Below are 20,683 nucleotides of genomic sequence, written 5' to 3'. Positions count from 1 at the left end.
GACTTTTCCCACTTTCTCCTTATGTACACTGGCCGAGAGTCACGGCATTGTGGGTCTGAGCCCAGGAGATATGAGCAGCAGGATGGATTAAATGCATGGTGAGGCATATATTGTTTTTTTGTAAAGAATTGTCAAATCAGTCAGTAAAGAAACTTATGGCCCTTTTACATGGCGATATTTTGCATCAGTATTTGTTAACAGACGCCAGGAGTGGATCCAAAACACAGAAGAGGTGAGAGTGATTCAGTTATTATTTTTCCCTGTGTTTGTTCCCCTCTGGTTTTTAGCTTACAAATACTAATGTAAATTACTGCCCAAAATACTCACTGTGTGAATGAGGCGAGGAAGCTGCTTGTAATACTGTAATATAAGACCTTATTCTGAGGATGAGCGCTCACTTGCGGGAGATGTGCTGTAATGCTTATCTTCTCTGCTCCATCATACTCCCCAGAGCAGGGGCAACCCCTGGGGCTAAACTGCGGCCGGCAGATGTCAGACGTGTCACTCAGTGATATGTGATGGAGCCCGACTCCCAACAAAATAAATCAGACAGAAGCATACAAAATAAACACATGAAGCATTGCAATTAGGTGTCAAACGTTCTCAACTTTATTTAAATTTACATGACATTGAACCATCACCAATCAGGATGAAGAAGATTCTGTGTAGCCTCTGTTCCTATAGACCATCTTGCTTGCAGCCTTCTCCATTGAAGACAACGGAAATTACAGGAATAGATGAGTAATCTGCTTATACTGCTGTAATACAATTCTTTTATCCAATGATGAGAGCATGCATCCAGGAGTTGTGCTGTAATGCTCGTCTCCTCTTCACCATCATCATCAGAGCAGGGGCGACCCCTGGAGCAAAATGTGCTTACTGGGTTCTGTGCAGACGGCAGATGTCCAGCCGTATGTGATAGACCCCGACCCCTAAACAATACTGATCAGACAGAAGCACACAAAATAAATACACGAAGCATTGCAATTAGGTGTCAAATGGTAAAAATTTTATTTAAATTTACATGACACCGAAAATAGCACAACCCCCGACTCATGAAGAGTCACCCTCCAGCACTCAGGAGAGGAAAACCCCCTGTGGAGGAAACCTCTAGGGAACCATGGCTGGAGGGCTGCCCATCCCTTGGGCTTAGAGAGTTAGTGCCAATATATAACAGATGTAACTGCAGAATTTTAGAATTTGTACATTTTACCAGATTTATAGAGAACAACATGAATACAGACTATAAATGTGATAAACCAGATGTGGGAGAGATCTGGCTGCGATATCTGTCACCACATTGATTGATAGAATGAATTAAGCTGATCTGATTGAGCGAATTTGGTTGAGTTGATTGGCCAGGTGGATGTATAATTTCTCCCTTACAGATCCAGGTCCGCCTCTCAAAAAATTGGACATTTGGTTACAGTTCGTTATGCCTAATCCCTAATAGGATAAATAATCCCTCCCAATTTATCACCCATTAAAGTCATAGATCAGTCCATGAACTCCCAAAGGAGAGCTGCTCTATATAGAGGTAACAGAAGGGGATCCTGGTCTAGGGACCCCCCTTTGTTACCTTCCCATGCCCTAGGGGTGTCTAAAGCAGACAACCCCTTTCCCTGTTAGAACCTCCAAATTACACCAAGGTCGGCACATTACGTGGGGTGAACAAGCTCAAGGTCCTCAGGCACATCAGTAATGGCACTGATTGTAGTAGCGCAGCATTCTTTTATGGAATCTTCTTTATGACACTTGTTTATGACCTCATAACAGTTGTCATGGTGACTACAGGGTCTATTAGTGATGCAGGGCACAAGTATTAACCCTTTCATCATTGGTAATTTGCTTTTGTTATAGAGCCAGATAACTGCACTTGATACCAAGCAGGGGCCTTATCATTATGGCTTCCCTTAGGCACCATAAGAAATACAGATTACAAATTAAATGTGCAAGTTTGTCATGAGTGTTTTGCACTTTCTAGATCCAGAGATTGGGTTTATAACTAGCACTTTACAAAGAAAAAAAGTGCTATGGGAATTGCATTTCAAGCATTTTCCTAATGTGCATTCTACATAGTTACATAGGTTGAAAAAAGTAGGGGTGGACATTAACAGCTTGGGGCCAAAGTGCAAGAAATGTGTCCGAGCCCCCATCTTTTTATGGCGACAAAGCTACAGATATAAATATATAGCCACACACACACACACACACACACACACACACAGTGGGGGAAATAAGTATTTGATCCCCTGCTGTTTTTGTAAGTTTGCCCACTGACAAAGACATGAACAGTCTATAATTTTAAGGGTAGGTTAATTTTAACATTGAGAGATAGAATATCCACCCCCCAAAAAAAATCAAGAAAATCACAAACCATTATGAGTTCTGGCTGCTACAGACCAGTTAGACGCTCCTAATCAACTCGTTAACCTGCATTAAAGACATCCGTCTTACATAGTCACCTGTATAAAAGACTCCAGTCCACAGACTCCATTAATCAGTCAGACTCTAACCTCTACAACATGGGCAAGACCAAAGAGCTTTCTAAGGATGTCAGGGACAAGATCATAGACCCGCACAAAGCTGGAATGGGCTACAAAACCATAAGTAAGACGCTGGATGAGAAGGAGACAACTGTTGGTGCAATTGTAAGAAAATGAAAGAAATACAAAATGACTGTCAATCGACATCGATCTGGGGCACCATGCCAAATCTCACCTCGTGGGTTATCCTGGATCATGAGGAAGGTGAGAGATCAGCCTAAAACTACACGGGGGAACTTGTTAATGATCTCCAGGCAGCTGGGACCACAGTCACCAAGGAAACCATTGGCAACACATTACGCCTTAAAGGTTTAAAATCCTGCAGTGCCCGCAAGGTCCCCCTGCTCAAGAAGGCACATGTGCAGGCCCGTCTGAAGTTTGCCAATGAACACCTGGATGATTCTGTGAGTTATTGGGAAAAGTTGCTGTGGTCAGATGAGACAAAAATTGAGCTCTTTGGCATTAACTCAACTCGCCGTGTTTGGAGGAAGAAGGAAGTACAACCCTAAGAACATTGTTCCAACCGTGAAGCATGGTGGGGGAAACATACTTTGGGGGTGCTTTTCTGCAAAGGGGACATGACGACTGCACCGTATTGAAGGTAAGATGGATGGCGTCATGTATTGCGAGATTTTGACCAACAACCTCCTCCCCTCAGTAACAGCATTGAAGATGGGTCGTGGCTAGGTCTTCCAGCAAGGCAATGACCCAAAACATGCAGCCAAAGCAACAAAGGAGTGGATCAAAAAGAAGCACAGTAAGGTCATGGAGTGGCCTAGCCAGTCTCCAGACCTTAATCCCATAGAAAACTTACGGAGGGAGTTAAAGCTCCGATTTGCCAAGCGACAGGCTCAAAATCTTAAATGATTTAGAGATGATCTGCAAAGAGGAGTGGACCAAAATTCCTCCTGACATGTGCACAATCCTCATAATCAATTATAAAAACCGTCTGACTACTGTGCTTGCCAACATGTGTTTTACCACCAAGTATTAAGTGTGGTTTTCCAGAGGGAATCAAATACTTATTTCTCACTGCAAAATGCAAAAAAATGTATCTAATTTATACAATGTGATTTTCTTGATTTTTTTTTTGATATTCTATCTCTCAATGTTAAAATTAACCTACCCTTAAAATTATAGACTGCTCCTGTCTTTGTCAGTGGGCAAACTAACAAAGACAGCAAGGGATCAAATAATTGTGTGTGTGTGTGTGTGTGTGTGTGTGTATATATATATACACACACACACACACACACATACACACATTATATATATATATATATATATATATATATATATATATATACAGTACAGACCAAAAATTTGGACACACCTTCTCATTTAAAGATTTTTCTGCATTTTCATGACTTTGAAAATTGTACATTCACACTGAAGGCATCAAAACTATGAATTAACACATGTGGAATTATATACTTAACAAAAAAGTGTGAAACAACTGAAAATATGTCTTATATTCTAGGTTCTTCAAAGTAGCCACCTTTTGCTTTAATGACTGCTTTGCACACTCTTGCCATTCACTTGATGAGCTTCAAGAGGTAGTCACCTGAAATGGTTTTCACTTCACAGGTGTGCCCTGTCAGGTTTAATAAGTGGGATTTCTTTCCTTATAAATGGAGTTGGGACCATCAGTTGTGTTGTGCAGACGTCTGGTGAATGCACAGCTGATAGTCCTACTGAATAGACTGTTAGAATTTGTGTTATGGCCAGAAAAAAGCAGCTAAGTAAAGAAAAACTAGTGGCCATCATTACTTTAAGAAATGAAGGTCAGTCAGTCCGAAAAATTGGGAAAACGTTGAAAGTGTCCCCAAGTGCAGTTGTAAAAACCATCAAGCACTACAAAGAAACTGGCTCACATGATGACCGCCCCAGGAAAGGAAGACCAAGAGTTACCTCTGCTTCTGAGGATAAGTTTATCCGAGTCACCAGCCTCAGAAATCGCAGGTTAACAGCAGCTCAGATTAGAGACCAGGTCAATGCCACACAGAGTTCTAACAGCAGACACATCTCTTCAACAACTGTTAAGAGGAGACTTTGTACAGCAGGCCTTCATGGTAAAATAGCTGCTAGGAAACCACTGCTAAGGACAGGCAACAAGCAGAAGAGACTTGTTTGGGCTAAAGAACACAAGGAATGGACATTAGACCAGTGGAATTCTGTGCTTTGGTCTGATGAGTCCAAATTTGAGATCTTTGGTTCCAACCACCGTGTCTTTGTGTGACGCAGAAAAGGTGAACGGATGGACTCTACATGCCTGGTTCCCACCGTGAAGCATGGAGGAGGAGGTGTGATGGTGTGGGGGTACTTTTCTGGTGACACTGTAAGGAATTTATTCAAAATTTAAGGCATACTGAACCAACATGGCTACCACAGCATCTTTCAGCGGCATGCTATTCCATCTGGTTTGCGTTTAGTTGGACCATCATTAATTTTTCAACAGGACAATGACCCCAAACACACCTCCAGGCTGTATAAGGGTTATTTGACCAAGGAGGAGAGTGATGGGGTGCTACGCCAGATGACCTGGTCTCCACAGTCACCAGACCTGAACCTAATCAAGATGGTTTGGGGTGAGCTGGACCGCAGAGTGAAGGCAAAAGGGCCAACAAGTGCTAAGCATCTCTGGGAACTCCTTCAAGATTGTTGGAAGACCATTTCCAGTGACTACCTCTTGAAGCTCATCAACAGAATGCCAAGAGTGTGCAAAGCAGTCATCAAAGCAAAAGGTAGCTACTTTGAAGAACCTAGAATATAAGACATATTTTCAGTTGTTTCACACTTTTTTGTTAAGTATATAATTCCACATGTGTTAATTCATAGTTTTGATGCCTTCAGTGTGAATGTACATTTTTCATAGTCGTGAAAATACAGAAAAATCTTTAAATGAGAAGGTGTGTCCAAATTTTTGGTCTGTACTGATATATATATATATATATATATACAGTCATATGAAAAAGTTTGGGCACCCCTATTAATCTTAAGCTTAATATTTTATAAAAATTGGTGTTTTTGCAACAGCTATTTCAGTTTGATATATGTAATAACTGTTGGACACAGTAATGTTTCTGCCTTGAAATGAGGTTTATTGTGCTAACAGAAAATGTGCAATCTGCATTCAAACAAAATTTGACCGGTGCATAAGTATGGGCACCCTTATCATTTTCTTGTTTTAAATACTCCTGCCTACTTTTTACTGACTTACTAAAGCACTTTTTTTGGTTTTGTAACCTCATTGAGCTTTGAACTTTATAGCCAGGTGTATGCAATCATGAGAAAAGCTACTTAAAGTGGCCACTTGCAAGTTGTTCTCCTGTTTGAATCTCCTCTGAAGAGTGGCATCATGGGCTCCTCAAAACAACTGTCAAATGATCTGAAAACAAAGATTATTCAACATAGTTGTTCAGGGGAAGGATACAAAAAGCTGTCTCAGAGATTTAACCTGTCAGTTTCCACTGTGAGGAACATAGTAAGGAAATGGAAGAACATAGGGACAGTTCTTGTTAAGGCCAGAAGTGTCAGGACAAGAAAAACATCAGAAAGGCAGAGAAGAAGAATGGTGAGATCAGTCAAGGACATTCCTCAGACCACCTCCAGAGAGCTGCAGCATCAACTTGCTGCAGATGGTGTCACTGTGCATCGGTCAACTATACAACGCACTTTGCACAAGGAGAAGCTGTATGGGAGAGTGATGCGAAAGAAGCCGTTTCTGCAAGTACGCACAAACAGAGTCGGCTGAGGTATGCAAAAGCACATTTGAAGAAGCCTATTTCTTTTTGGAAGAAGGTCCTGTGGACTGATGAAACCAAGATTGAGTTGTTTGGTCATACAAAAAGGCGTTATGCATGGTGGCAAAAAAACACAGCATTCCAAGAAAAACACTTGCTACCCACAGTAAAATTTGGTGGAGGTTCCATCATGCTTTGGGGCTGTGTGGTCAATGCCGGCACTGCGAATCTTGTTAAAGTTGAGGGACGCATGGATTCCACTCAGTATCAGCAGATTCTTGGCAATAGTGTTCAAGAATCAGTGATAAAGTTGAAGTTACGCAGTGGATGGATCTTTCAGCAAGACAATGATCCAAAACACCGCACCAAATCTACTCAGGCATTCATGCAGAGGAACAATTACAATGTTCTGGAATGGCCATCCCAGTCCCCAGACCTGAATATCATTGAACATCTGTGGGATCATTTGAAGAGGCTGTCCATGCTCGGCGACCATCAAACTTAACTGAACTGGAATTGTTTTGTAAAGAGGAATGGTCAAAAATACCTTCATCCAGGATCCAGGAACTCATTAAAAGCTACAGGAAGCGACTAGAGGCTGTTATTTTTGCAAAAGGAGGATCTACTAAATATTAATGTCACTTTTCTGGTGAGGTGCCCATACTTATGCACCTGTCAAATTTTGTTTGAATGCAGATTGCACATTTTCTGTTAGTACAATAAACCTCATTTCAAGGCAGAAACATTACTGTATCCAACAGTTATTACATATATCAAACTGAAATAGCTGTTGCAAAAACACCAATTTTTATAAAACATTAAGCTTAAGATTAATAGGGGTGCTCAAACTTTTTCATATGAATATATATATATATATATATATATATATATATATATATATATATATATACATACATATATACATATATATACACACACACACATATACATACACACACACATTCAGCATCTCGAAGTCATACACCACCTCCTCATCTCGCCCCCTATCTGTCGATGTCCCCTTAGGTTCAGTTCTAGGGCCCCTGCTCTTCTCCATCTACAGTTTTGGCCTGGGACAGCTCATAGAGTCCCATGGCTTTCAATATCCACTCTATGCTGATGACACACAGATCTACCTCTCTGGACCTGATATCACCGCTTTACTAACCAGAATCCCACAATGTCTGTCCGCTACTTCATCTCTTTCTTCTCTGCTAGAGTTCTAAAACTTAACATGGATAAAACAGATTTCACCATCTTTCCACCATTTCACTCAACCCACCCCCCCATCTGACTTATCCATCATAGTCAATGGCTGCTCACTCTCCCCAGTCCCGCAAGCTCGCTGCCTTGGGGTAACCCTGAACTGTGATCTTTCCTTCAAACCACATATCCAAGCCCTTTCTACTTCCTGCCGACTCCAACTCAAAAATATCTCCCGGATCCGCACATTCCTCAACCACGATCTGCAAAAACACTAGTGCACGCACTCATCATCTCCCGCCTCGAAAACTGCAACCTCCTGCTCTGTGGCCTCCCTTCCAACACTCTTGCACCCCTCCAATCTATCCGTCCCTCCGCTATTCCCTAGCCTCTCCTCTATGTCAATCTCTTCACTGGCTCCCCAGTGCCTAGAGCAGGGTTCCCCAACTCCAGTCCTCAAGGCCCACCAACAGGCCATGTTTTCAGGATTTCCTTAGTATTGCTCAGGCAATAATTCCATCACCTGTGCAATACTAAGGAAATCCAAAAAACATGACCTGTTGGTGGGCCTTGAGGACTGGAGTTGGGGAACCCTGGCCTAGAGTCTCCAGTTCAAAACCCTAACCCTGGCATACATAGCCATCCACAACCGGTCTCCCCCATACATCTGTGACCTAGTCTCCCGGTAGATACCTGCACGCAACCTCCGATTCTCACAAGATCTCCTTCTCTACTCCCCTCTTATCTCCTCTTCCCACAATCGCATACAAGATTTGTCCCGTGTATCCCCCCTACTCTAGAACGCTCTACCCCAACATATCAGACTCTCGCTTACCGTGGAAACCTTCAAAAGGAACCTGAAGACCCACATCTTCTGACAAGCCTACAACCTGCAGTAACCACAGCACCACCATGCCGCTGCATGACTAGCTCTACCCTCACCTACTGTATCCTCACCCATCCCTTGTAGACTGTGAGCCCTCGCGGGCAGGGTCCTCTCTCCTCCTGTATCAGCCGCTGACTTGTATTGTTCAAATTATTGCAATTATTTGTTCTATGTATATCCCTTTCACATGTAAAGCGCCATGGAATAAATGGCGCTATAATAATCAATAATAATAATAATAATATGCACACACAGTGCCTTCTCTTGTTATGTACAGCGCCGCCCCTTACATATCGGATTATATAGAGCCCTGTTTTTTAATAATAATATTTTTATTTATATAGCGCCAACACATTCCACAGCGCTTTAAAATTCAGACAATTTACAGACATTATCGACACTGTTTCCATTGGGGCTCACAATCAACATTTCCTATCAATAGGTCTTTCGAGTGTGGAAAGAAACCGTAGAACCCGGAGGAAACCCATGCAAACACGGGGAGAACATGCAAACTCCTTGCAGATGTTATTCTTGGTGGGATTTGAACCCAGGACCCCAGCGCTGCAAAGAGACAGTGCTAATCAGAGCCACCGTGCGGCCTCTGGTTTTTATTACATAGTGTCCTCTCTTGTTATATAAATAATGCAATGACTGCTGATGGAGCATGGGAAAGCTTCTTTTCTGATGGACTGGTCTTCTGGTCACTGGCAGCTCCATCAGCAGTCATTTTATATCTAACAGGAGAGGACTATATAACAAAAAAAAAAAAAGAGTGGGCGCTGTGAAGAACAAAAATAACAGGAATACACTATGTAAGGGACAGCACTGTACATAACAGCAGAGGAAGCTATATAATAAGGGACCGCCACATATATAACTAGAGGATGGTATGTAATAAGGGAGGGTGTTATACATAATTAAAGAGGAAACTATGTAACTAAGGACGGTGCTATACATAAAAAGTGAGCACACTATATACTAAGGGACTGTGCTATACATAATAAGTGAGTCCACTATATATTAAGGGACTGTGCTATACATAATAAGTGAGTACATTATATACTAAGGGACTGTGCTATACATAATAAGTGAGTCCACTATATATTAAGGGACTGTGCTATACATAATAAGGCTACATTCCTGTATCTGTGTGCAGTGTCGGTGTGCTGCTCGCTTTTACTGACGCATTGACGATGTCCTATTCTGATCATCAAAATCAGATCATAACAGGACATTCTCTGACCCTCACAGATCTCATTCTCAGATCTGTGAATTTCATGGATGTGTGAATGGATCTATAAAACTCTACGAGTCCGTGGACCATCCGATAAAAAAATCTGGCAGCACAAGGACTTTTCACACGAATGTGAGAATGCAGCATAAGGGATTCTACAGATATCATTATCACACCAAGTCATACAGTACAGTCTGAAATTAAAACATCTACTAGTTCGCTTACTTTGGTTAAACAAGATACAACAAAAAGTGGCTTAATTTGAGCTCACGGAATAAAGATTTAGCCCTGGCTGAATATTTAAAAAAATCTGTCCCAAATGTTCTGTCTGGAATTAATTTAGCTAACAAACCTAGATTGTCACTTTATTGAAGGTGAAAAGAGGAAAAAGCCGGAGTCCTATCAGCTGTTATACACACTGCATACACAGCGCGCCCACTGTAATCTATGCAGCTGCAATAAGTAAGGCACTGCGCCGGTGGGGATGAAGCTAAACAATGACAAGTGACCAAGATTACAATTTGCTGTTCCAATTTAAAGTTTACAGGAAATACTTTGATTCTAAAAGTTGCCATTTCCCGTATAATTTACATTGGGACTTTCAGCAGCAAACTAAAGAGCTGCTTCACCTGTAAGCGATTGTGCACGGAAACGGTGGAAAGTCTGCAGCGGCACATGGCGGCTGCACTGAAAATAGCAGCATGACTACTGCATGTGTACACGGCCTAAGAAATCTGCTGGATTCACCTCAATGGGTTCAGATAGCACAATCAGCCCTCGGGTCTGGCAACCAGGCAGCCCCAGGTTTCCACATATACAATGCTAATAAAGGAGCTGCAGCCCTCACATATTCGCAGCTTTGTGCTGCAGACCCATGACATGTCTTTGCTGTAGTATTTTAGAAGTGTCCTAGCAATTGCAGGCCTGATCATCTATATCATGACAGGTCAGACTTCTTTTGAATAAAGCTCAGAAATTAATAATAAAAAACACATTTAAACAGCATCTTTATTAAGCGCTTACAAAAATGAAACAACTGGTCACAAGACAGCCACAAATAACAGAAATCATTCTTCACCTTAAAAGAATCTGAAAGCATCATCTGGAATAATAAAGTTCTTAAAAAGTAGTTTTCTTTTATCCGGAGCACCCCCTACATCCACAGTGTGTGCATTCAATAATCCGTCCCTGCAACAAAGAAACGAGTGTTATTCCACAACTCAATGATCACATGGCATATCCTACCTAGGAGGAGAGCCCACCTAACCATCTCTCCAGGAGCCTCAGTAATACGATGCTTACACACATAATGACATAGAATGGCAGCGAGGGTCCTGCAGTGTAATTTCCCACAGCGCAGCCCCCATTCAGCCGCTTAGGCCATAGGAGGAACAGGAGAAACAGTATTTTCTGCTGACCGTCAGACACAATGCCCCCTACAATACAATGTCTCTTCCATGGTCCTGTTTTTCTCAGTAGTAGAACCGTACAGCTGTATCCCCCTATGTAAGATGTTATAATGCATGTACTGTCTGCATTTATATATTAAATATGTTATGGTGTATTTCAGAGAATGCGGGGTAAGAATACTATGCAAAAAACATTTAGGCTGAAGTAGGTGGAACATCTGTAGTTAGAGCTTTTCATTAGAAGAAACTATAAATCCAATGTCAAGCACAGATGATAAAGCCATGGGGCCTTGTCCCCCGAACAAACTGCACCATGAAAGCCTGTGATGTTGTTAGCTTGGTGACTAAACCTGAGGCATCCATATTACTCTTGTGAAAAATTGGCACCTGTCACATTTATTAAAAAAAAAAATTCCATTAATAGCTTAATCTCGGTCAAGAATTTTTGATTGGTGGAGACCTGGCGTCCTAGTTTCCTGAATGTCCTTTACAACAGTGCCCAACACAATGACGTCCATCAGCGTGGGGCTGTCTTCAATACTACAATTCAGCCTTTGCAAGTGACAGTGCTGCTCCGTTCTTCCTTTGTTCTACTGATGAAGGGAATGATATTTGGAATGAATTATAAATGGATGGCCTCTTCTTGCAGACACCGCAATCCTCTAGTCCACGTGTTGTGTCCAGTATTGCTGGTCAGTTCCATACATGTGACTGAGGCTGGGCAGCAATACCACATAAAGCCCATGGAGAGGAGCAATAATGTATTTAGGAAAAGGAATTGAGAATCTCCGGACGTATCTATCAGAAGATAGAGCCAAGGACCTGATACACTGATGTAGTTATTATACTGGAGCTCTTACCACTTCAAGCTTGCCTTTGGGGACACGACAAATACAGTTTGTTCCAAAGTTTGTGTCCCTGGTCTGTATACAGCGCAGGCAGCACAGGTTCTCATAGCCTTGTTTTTTCCACTTTGCAATAAGGTTCTTGTCAGCATAGCCTTCCCTAATGCAATAGTCATACAGCTCTAGAAAAACACAGAAAGCAAGCCCATTCAGATTAGTCAGGCAGGATTCAAGACTGTTTTCGTATATTAAAATTTATGTAAATGCTTTCTATGAAATATTTTATATACGTTAAAGACTCGACATTAGAATACGGCTATTGTGAATTACATTAGGTGATCGGTGTAGTGTCATCAGACTGTGTGTGCCCATAGGTCAGAGCTGCTTTTCTTGATGTTCCCAGAGAAATTAAGTCAATGTAAGGCACAGGCTATGATCACTTGGTGCAGCCTATTGAATGCACATCTGATAACCCCCAATATGGTATGCACTGCACCCTTGGGTTAGTGTGACAATGTGTCCAACACTAATCTACAGCTTAAATGTAAAGCCTCCTTCTCCCATAGACATTAGACCAATGTCTGCCAAACACGCAGATATCGGAGGGTTTCTTCAACAGCCTAATGTGTACGGATGCCCTGGTAAATTTATTGTTGGGGAAAATATCGATCCAGCATGTGTAATCTCAGACTGCTGATGTTATTGCCTCCCGGAGATGAGCCCCTGTCAAACATGTCTACTGATGGCTTTTTCATAGAGAACACAGGAAGGCTTGGCCGAAATAGTGCTCCTGTGTATGGGAGAGCAGGCTGAGATGGCGGCCTGCAGAACAATTGCTCGAATACCATCTAATGTGCATTGAGGGCTTACACTTTCCTGTCTGTGAAGTGATAGATGGAAAGTTTGTTGAGCAAATACTCAAGACAATAACATCCTCCTTAAGCAGAATGCAAATACAGGACAAGGCAGTGTTTGTCTTCTCAGGCTACACTCCTGTTATGTGGCACATGCCAGGACCTGCACTTTTCAGTGCTATTTTGTACACATTTTGCTTAGCGAATTTCCCCCAATATCTGTTACAGGACAGTGGAAACATACAAGCTGCGTATTCTTACAATTTACATGATACATTTAAAAAGGGACCGTCATGTACAGAAAAAAAAAATACCTGCACATATAGTAGAAATCTGAAGATTAAAATCTTGTTAACCTGCCTTACTGGAAGAGCAGATACAGGGAGAGAATTACCTTATCTCCTCCCTGTAGCTGCTTGCATCCAGTCACTGTGGCATGAAGGGAGCAGTTACAGTCACTGCTGACTTTACAAGCTGTAATCACTCCCTGGCACATTGACTGACAGCAGCGTGTGTATGCAGAGCAGACTGTCAATCACTGTTCCGGGAAGTGATTACAACTGCACTCATTGAAGTGAGCGATGCCTGGCAGCCCCATGCAACGCATGAATGAGTGGAAGCAAGCGGCTACAGGGAGGATATAAGTTCATGTTCTCCCTGCAGCTACTACTCCAGTAAGGCAGCCTAACATAATTTTACCGCTATTTACTTGCAAATTGACACTATATCTGAAGGTCAGGCCTTATTCAGACATCCGTGATTTTCCTCATACACAAAAACATAGACTGTTAATCAGTGTTTTGGATCAGATTTTCATCAGCGCTTCATCAGTGATTCTTCACTTAATCAAAAACAAACTCCTATCCATCACAATGTTAACCGTGCCTTGTCAGTGATCTTCACAGACATATTTTTATTGGAAATTTAGACCTGTGACTCGGATCAAAAGAAAACATTTCTCCATGATTATTTTTGCAGACACATGAGCCAAAAAAACCCCATGGACATCTGAATAGTATCCTAGACTGTAATTTGGTACATGTTCTATTCATAAAAAACACAGATAAAACATGTACGTGACTCAAGGACGTCTGACTGAGGCCTAAATAGCGTTTTTAGTGACTTAAAGAATCACTATTCAGTGGTGAGATATTTTCTAAGAAGATATTTAAAAAAAGAAAAACGTTACCTCTGCTTATAGCTTTCCTCTTATAGAACAGGTCAAATATATAGCGGGTTTTCTGATGATGGATACGAAAGATTGGCCACAGAGATTCTACCTTCCTCTTTCCTTCATGAGGGTCCGTTTCAGCTGGTGATAATCAGGAATATAAGGATTATACACATTGCTTTTACATTTCAGCCTGTAGTCAGGTATCGGTGATACTAAATCATAATTAGGACAAAGTGAATTAAGTTTCTCATTTCTTATTCTATGTATTTTTCTTAGGAGTCACACTTTTTCTAGTTCTAGTGAAGGCACTTATGACATTCTCATCTCATTCAAATCAACTGAAACGGCCACTTATTCTGGAGATTGGTGGATTTATTGTAGATTATAAAATGATGACACAACGTTACAACGCAGGATATATCCTATTCCTGAATATGCACATTTTCCACTATCCTCTCACCTTCTCTCATTTTCTGATCCAGTTCATCCAATGTAGGTTCTATAAGCTCCCAACCATCTGGAGGAGGCTTCCTGCTTCGCTTTACTTTAGGCATTGTAGTGACAACCTAGATGATAGATAATGTATGTTTAGATTTTGGACAAAATGCATCTGGAAAACATGTTCTGGTTTAAAGTAAATACAATCTGATTGTCGTGAAGTGTTCAGCAGCTTTCTAATACATTGTGTCTTTCAATTTATCACCATTCTCAAGATTTGGCTTGTTGTCAGTGAATAGACAATCATTGTTAACATTCAGGGACTGAAAACAGATTTACAACCCGAAAGCCAAACAAAGTTGTATAAAATGTAAAGAAAACAAGAATGCAATGATTTGGAAATCTATAGACATTTTTTTATTCACAACAGAACATAGAAAACAGATCAAAAGGTGGAAGTTAAACATTTTTTCATTTAATTTGAAAAAAATACCTTATTTAGAAATTAATGGCGGCAACAAATCTTAAAAAAGTTGGGACCAGGTTAACAAAAGGCCATATAGTACAACATAAGTTGTACCAATGAAAAATAGCTGGAGGATTAATTTTCAAGCGACATGACTGTGTATAAAAAGAGCATGTTAGAGAGGTAGAGTCTCAGAAGCAAAGATGGTCAGAAGTACACAATCTGTGAGCTATGTCTAAAAATTGTGGAACAATTAAAAAAAAAGATACTTCTCAACGTGTATCACAAGATATGTGATTACTAGATCGATTGGGGTCTCATGGAGAATGAATGTAGCTCCATTATTAGCTACTTTCCACCTAATGTCTATGGACTAAAAAAAAATAAATATCAATAAATCAAGACAACAAACTGGCTCTTGGGTTTGCTCCAAAGTCACCTAAACTTTAGTCAAGAAGCTCAAAGTGTTGTATCCTACATACAACTGTGTAACAGGAGCTGTGTGATAATCATCAGTACCTGGTAGGCGGGACTGTTATGTCCTATATTATAACTGTGTGAGAGGGGCTGCACAGTAATCATCAGTACCTGGGAGGGGGGACTGTTATGTCCTATATTATAACTGTGTGAGAGGGGCTGCACAGTAATCATCAGAACCTGGGAGGCGGGACTGTTATGTCCTATATTATAACTGTGTGAGAGGGGCTGTACAGTAATCATCAGAACCTGGGAGGCGGGACTGTTATGTCCTATATTATAACTGTGTGAGAGGGGCTGTACAGTAATCATCAGAACCTGGGAGGCGGGACTGTTATGTCCTATATTATAACTGTGTGAGAGGGACTGCACAGTAATCATCAGTACCTGGGAGGCGGAACTGTTATGTCCTATATTATAACTGTGTGAGAGGGGCTGCACAGTAATCATCAGAACCTGGGAGGCGGGACTGTTATGTCCTATATTATAACTGTGTGAGAGGGGCTGTACAGTAATCATCAGTACCTGGGAGGCGGAACTGTTATGTCCTATATTATAACTGTGTGAGAGGGGCTGTACAGTAATCATCAGTACCTGGGAGGCGGAACTGTTATGTCCTATATTATAACTGTGTGAGAGGGGCTGTACAGTAATCATCAGTACCTGGGAGGCGGGACTGTTATCTACTATAACTGCAAGAGGGCTCATCATAGTTTATAACGGAGAATAATTTTGCAAACTCAGATTCCATCATGTTTATTTTCACTTTAAAAACCACTCTGGACCTGCCATTATTTTGCACGCAGAATAACAGATGAATCCCCCTCTATAAGGCTGTGTGCCCACGATGCGTTTTTTTAAGCGTTTCCGCAGCAGCAATTCCACTGCAGAAAAGCTTAAAAAATGCTTGGTAGAAGACCTGCCATGTTCCCCAATGATAATCCGCATGTGCTGTGCACATGCTGCGGAAATTTCTGCTGCGGATTATCATTGCGGAAAAAAATGCAGCACTGCCAATTATTTTGCGTTTTCACCACCATTGACTTGCATTGGAACGCATGGATTCCGCATCACTGCATCTGTAGATGCGCATTCCATGCGTTTCAATGTGCGGATGGTACCCGGGTGTAGAGGACAGGAGACTCTCCTCCGGACCCGGGTACCATAGAACCTGTGAAAAAAAAAAAAGAGTAAAATAAAAAATAAATATGATACTTACCTTCTGATGGCCCCCGCTGCGCTCCTCCTCTCATGCCGTCAGATCGCGGTGGACTGAAGGACCTGCGCTGACGTCATTTAGTCATGTGACGACAGGTCCTTCAGTGTTGTGTACCGCGAGCTGCCGGCAAGGGAGAACGGAGCGAAGCAAGACACCGGGGGTCATCAGAAGGTAAGTATAGATTTATTTTTTACCATTCTTTAAGGTCACAGTGTATAAATCTATGCCGTTTGCATGGATTTATATAGTGTGACCAAGTTGTCAAGCACTTCCCAAGTGATGCTAAAATTGCTTGAAAACCGCTTGACAACCCGCATGATATAATACAAGTGAAGAACGCTTCACATCCGCATGTCCCTGGCAGGAAAAACGCATGTACAATCCGCATGTGCAATCTGCATGAGTTTTTTCTGCCAGGGAGATGCAGAAACGCTCAGGAAAAAATCCGGAGCATTTCTGCATCGTGGGCACATAGCCTAATCAACCTATACAGGAAAGCGGCCAACTTACCCGCTCCACCAGGTAAACAGTCCTCAGACCTCCTCAGTCAGTCCTGCCCGATTACAGTACTGCACCGGATGTAATCCCCAGCTCCACTTCCGGGTCAGCGCGTACTTAGCTCATCACTTCCTGCCGGGGACCTTCCAGGCTGTCCGGTCACTACCAATTACGTCATAATTGCCCGCGGTTACATTTGCGGCCCTGTGCCTTCTCCCGGGCGCCTGGCGAGTCTGTGCCGCCACATTCTAGACTGAACACGGGCGCGCTCTTCAATATGCCGGAGGAAGGGGCGCATTGCGTCAGAAGAGCTGTCCTGCTCAGTGCCTGTCTATAAATGTCACCAATGTGGTTCCCACTAATTGTTCTCTGTAAAATAATGGTTCTGTTGTTTTATTTTCCTTATTAAATATATAAAGTAATGTAGGAGAGCCGTCATTTGGGGAATACACGGCTGTGTCAGTAATCCGTCTAGAGCAGGCGCAGGACGGACAGGCTTCCGGCTCAGGGCCCTTAGACGCGTGCCCATCAAGTTGTGGGAAAGGGAGAGGTAACGAGAAGAACGGAGATAAGATGCCTAAAGGAGGTGAGGCTGAGCCGGCGGGCATCCCTGTGGGTGCGGGGATGAGACGTGTGAGTGTGGAGGAGGCCGGCAGCGAGCAAAGATGGGGGCGAGCACACTGCTGACATCAGGACAACGGGGAGGAAGGCGCCACATTCACGGCTGCAGAGATCAGCGCACAGGACCAGAGGAACAGTCAACATGTAGGAGAGCAGTCAGCTATAGATGGGGATAGTCAGCATGTAGGAGAGCAGTCGGCTATAGATGGGGATAGTCAGCATGTAGGAGAGCAGTCAGCTATAGATGGGGATAGTCAGCATGTAGGAGAGAGCAGTCAGCTATAGATGGGGATAGTCAGCATGTAGGAGAGCAGTCAGCTATAGATGGGGATAGTCAGCATGTAGGAGAGAGCAGTCAGCTATAGATGGGGATAGTCAGCATGTAGGAGAGAGCAGTCAGCTATAGATGGGGATAGTCAGCATGTAGGAGAGCAGTCGGCTATAGATGGGGATAGTCAGCATGTAGGAGAGAGCAGTCAGCTATAGATGGGGATAGTCAGCATGTAGGAGAGCAGTCGGCTATAGATGGGGATAGTCAGCATGTAGGAGAGCAGTCGGCTATAGATGGGGATAGTCAGCATGTAGGAGAGCAGTCGGCTATAGATGGGGATAGTCAGCATGTAGGAGAGAGCAGTCAGCTATAGATGGGGATAGTCAGCATGTAGGAGAGAGCAGTCAGCTATAGATGGGGATAGTCAGCATGTAGGAGAGCAGTCGGCTATAGATGGGGATAGTCAGCATGTAGGAGAGAGCAGTCAGCTATAGATGGGGATAGTCAGCATGTAGGAGAGCAGTCAGCTATAGATGGGGATAGTCAGCATGTAGGAGAGCAGTCAGCTATAGATGGGGATAGTCAGCATGTAGGAGAGAAGTCAGCAATAGATGGGGATAGTCAACATGTAGGAGAGCAGTCAGCTATAGATGGGGATAGTCAACATGTAGGAGAGCAGTCAGCTATAGATGGGGATAGTCAACATGTAGGAGAGCAGTCAGCTATAGATGGGGATAGTCAGCATGTAGGAGAGCAGTCAGCAATAGATGGGGATAGTCAGCATGTAGGAGAGCAGTCAGCTATAGATGGGGATAGTCAGCATGTAGGAGAGCAGTCAGCTATAGATGGGGATGGTCAGCATGTAGGAGAGCAGTCAGCTATAGATGGGGATGGTCAGCTTGTAGGAGAGCAGTCAGCTATAGATGGGGATAGTCGGCATGTAGGAGAGCAGTCAGCTATAGATGGGGATAGTCAGCATGTAGGAGAGCAGTCAGCTATAGATGGGGATAGTCAGCATGTAGGAGAGCAGTCAGCTATAGATGGGGATAGTCAGCATGTAGAGAGAGCAGTCAGCTATAGATGGGGATAGTCAGCATGTAGAGAGAGCAGTCAGCTATAGATGGGGATAGTCAGCATGTAGGAGAGAAGTCAGCAATAGATGGGGATAGTCAACATGTAGGAGAGCAGTCAGCTATAGATGGGGATAGTCAGCATGTAGGAGAGTAGTCAGCTATAGATGGGGATAGTCAGCATGTAGGAGAGCAGTCAGCTATAGATGGGGATAGTCAGCATGTAGGAGAGCAGTCAGCTATAGATGGGGATAGTCAGCATGTAGGAGAGCAGTCGGCTATAGATGGGGATAGTCAGCATGTAGGAGAGCAGTCGGCTATAGATGGGGATAGTCAGCATGTAGGAGAGCAGTCAGCTATAGATGGGGATAGTCAGCATGTAGGAGAGCAGTCAGCTATAGATGGGGATAGTCAGCATGTAGAGAGAGCAGTCAGCTATAGATGGGGATAGTCAGCGTGTAGAGAGAGCAGTCAGCTATAGATGGGGATAGTCAGCATGTAGGAGAGCAGTCAGCTATAGATGGGGATAGTCAGCTATAGATGGGGATAGTCAGCATGTAGGAGAGCAGTCAGCTATAGATGGGGATAGTCAGCATGTAGGAGAGCAGTCAGCTATAGATGGGGATAGTCAGCATGTAGGAGAGCAGTCAGCTATAGATGGGGATAGTCAGCATGTAGGAGAGAAGTCAGCAATAGATGGGGATAGTCAACATGTAGGAGAGCAGTCAGCTATAGATGGGGATAGTCAACATGTAGGAGAGCAGTCAGCAATAGATGGGGATAGTCAGCATGTAGGAGAGCAGTCAGCTATAGATGGGGATAGTCAGCATGTAGGAGAGCAGTCAGCTATAGATGGGGATAGTCAGCATGTAGGAGAGCAGTCAGCTATAGATGGGGATAGTCAGCATGTAGGAGAGCAGTCAGCTATAGATGGGGATAGTCAGCATGTAGAGAGAGCAGTCAGCTATAGATGGGGATAGTCAGCATGTAGGAGAGCAGTCAGCTATAGATGGGGATAGTCAGCATGTAGGAGAGCAGTCAGCTATAGATGGGGATATTCAGCATGTAGGAGAGCAGTCAGCTATAGATGGGGATAGTCAGCATGTAGGAGAGCAGTCAGCTATAGATGGGGATAGTCAGCATGTAGGAGAGCAGTCAGCTATAGATGGGGATAGTCAGCATGTAGGAGAGCAGTCAGCTATAGATGGGGATAGTCAGCATGTAGGAGAGCAGTCAGCTATAGATGGGGATAGTCAGCATGTAGGAGAGCAGTCAGCTATAGATGGGGATAGTCAGCATGTAGGAGAGCAGTCAGCTATAGATGGGGATAGTCAGCATGTAGGAGAGCAGTCAGCTATAGATGGGGATAGTCAGCATGTAGGAGAGCAGTCAGCTATAGATGGGGATAGTCAGCATGTAGGAGAGCAGTCGGCTATAGATGGGGATAGTCAGCATGTAGGAGAGCAGTCGGCTATAGATGGGGATAGTCGGCATGTAGGAGAGCAGTCGGCTATAGATGGGGATAGTCGGCATGTAGGAGAGCAGTCGGCTATAGATGGGGATAGTCGGCATGTAGGAGAGCAGTCGGCAATAGATGGGGATAGTCGGCATGTAGGAGAACAGTCGGCTATAGATGGGGATAGTCGGCATGTAGGAGAGAGCAGTCAGCTATAGATGGGGATAGTCGGCATGTAGGAGAGAGCAGTCAGCTATAGATGGGGATAGTCGG

General features: G+C 43.1%; 2 protein-coding genes across 3 annotated transcripts in view; one reads left to right on the top strand and one right to left on the bottom strand.

Moving 5' to 3' along the window:
- Positions 1-687: 687 nt before the first annotated feature.
- Positions 688-17,250, bottom strand: BUD31 (BUD31 homolog). Of its 2 annotated transcripts, XR_012250740.1 has the most exons (6): positions 17,005-17,250; positions 14,355-14,460; positions 13,910-14,032; positions 11,882-12,048; positions 10,691-10,800; positions 688-942 (listed from the first exon to the last, which is right to left on the bottom strand). XR_012250740.1 is itself a non-coding variant. In XM_073647885.1 (5 exons), exons 2-5 carry the CDS (start codon positions 14,446-14,448, stop codon positions 10,750-10,752), a joined length of 435 nt encoding a protein of 144 aa, XP_073503986.1. In that variant the 5' UTR covers positions 14,449-14,460; positions 17,005-17,249; the 3' UTR covers positions 10,603-10,749. The 2 variants fall into 2 exon arrangements, 1 of the variants encoding a protein (XP_073503986.1); XM_073647885.1 differs by lacking the exon at positions 688-942 and having other exon boundaries at positions 10,603-10,800; positions 17,005-17,249.
- A 179-nt stretch (positions 17,251-17,429) lies between these two features.
- PDAP1 (PDGFA associated protein 1) overlaps positions 17,430-20,683 on the top strand; it is a 33,899-nt gene continuing 30,645 nt past the window's right edge. Inside the window, exon 1 of the mRNA XM_073647884.1 lies at positions 17,430-17,578. Within this exon, the coding sequence (XP_073503985.1) occupies positions 17,566-17,578 (13 nt within the window). The 5' untranslated portion in view covers positions 17,430-17,565. The remainder of the gene's footprint in view (positions 17,579-20,683) is intronic.

Source organism: Phyllobates terribilis, unplaced genomic scaffold, assembly GCF_046119375.1.
Source record: "Phyllobates terribilis strain yellow unplaced genomic scaffold, ASM4611937v1 Scaffold_9__5_contigs__length_417890890, whole genome shotgun sequence".
Lineage (NCBI taxonomy): Eukaryota > Metazoa > Chordata > Amphibia > Anura > Dendrobatidae > Phyllobates > Phyllobates terribilis.
This window is presented reverse-complemented; position numbering and strand designations above follow the sequence as displayed.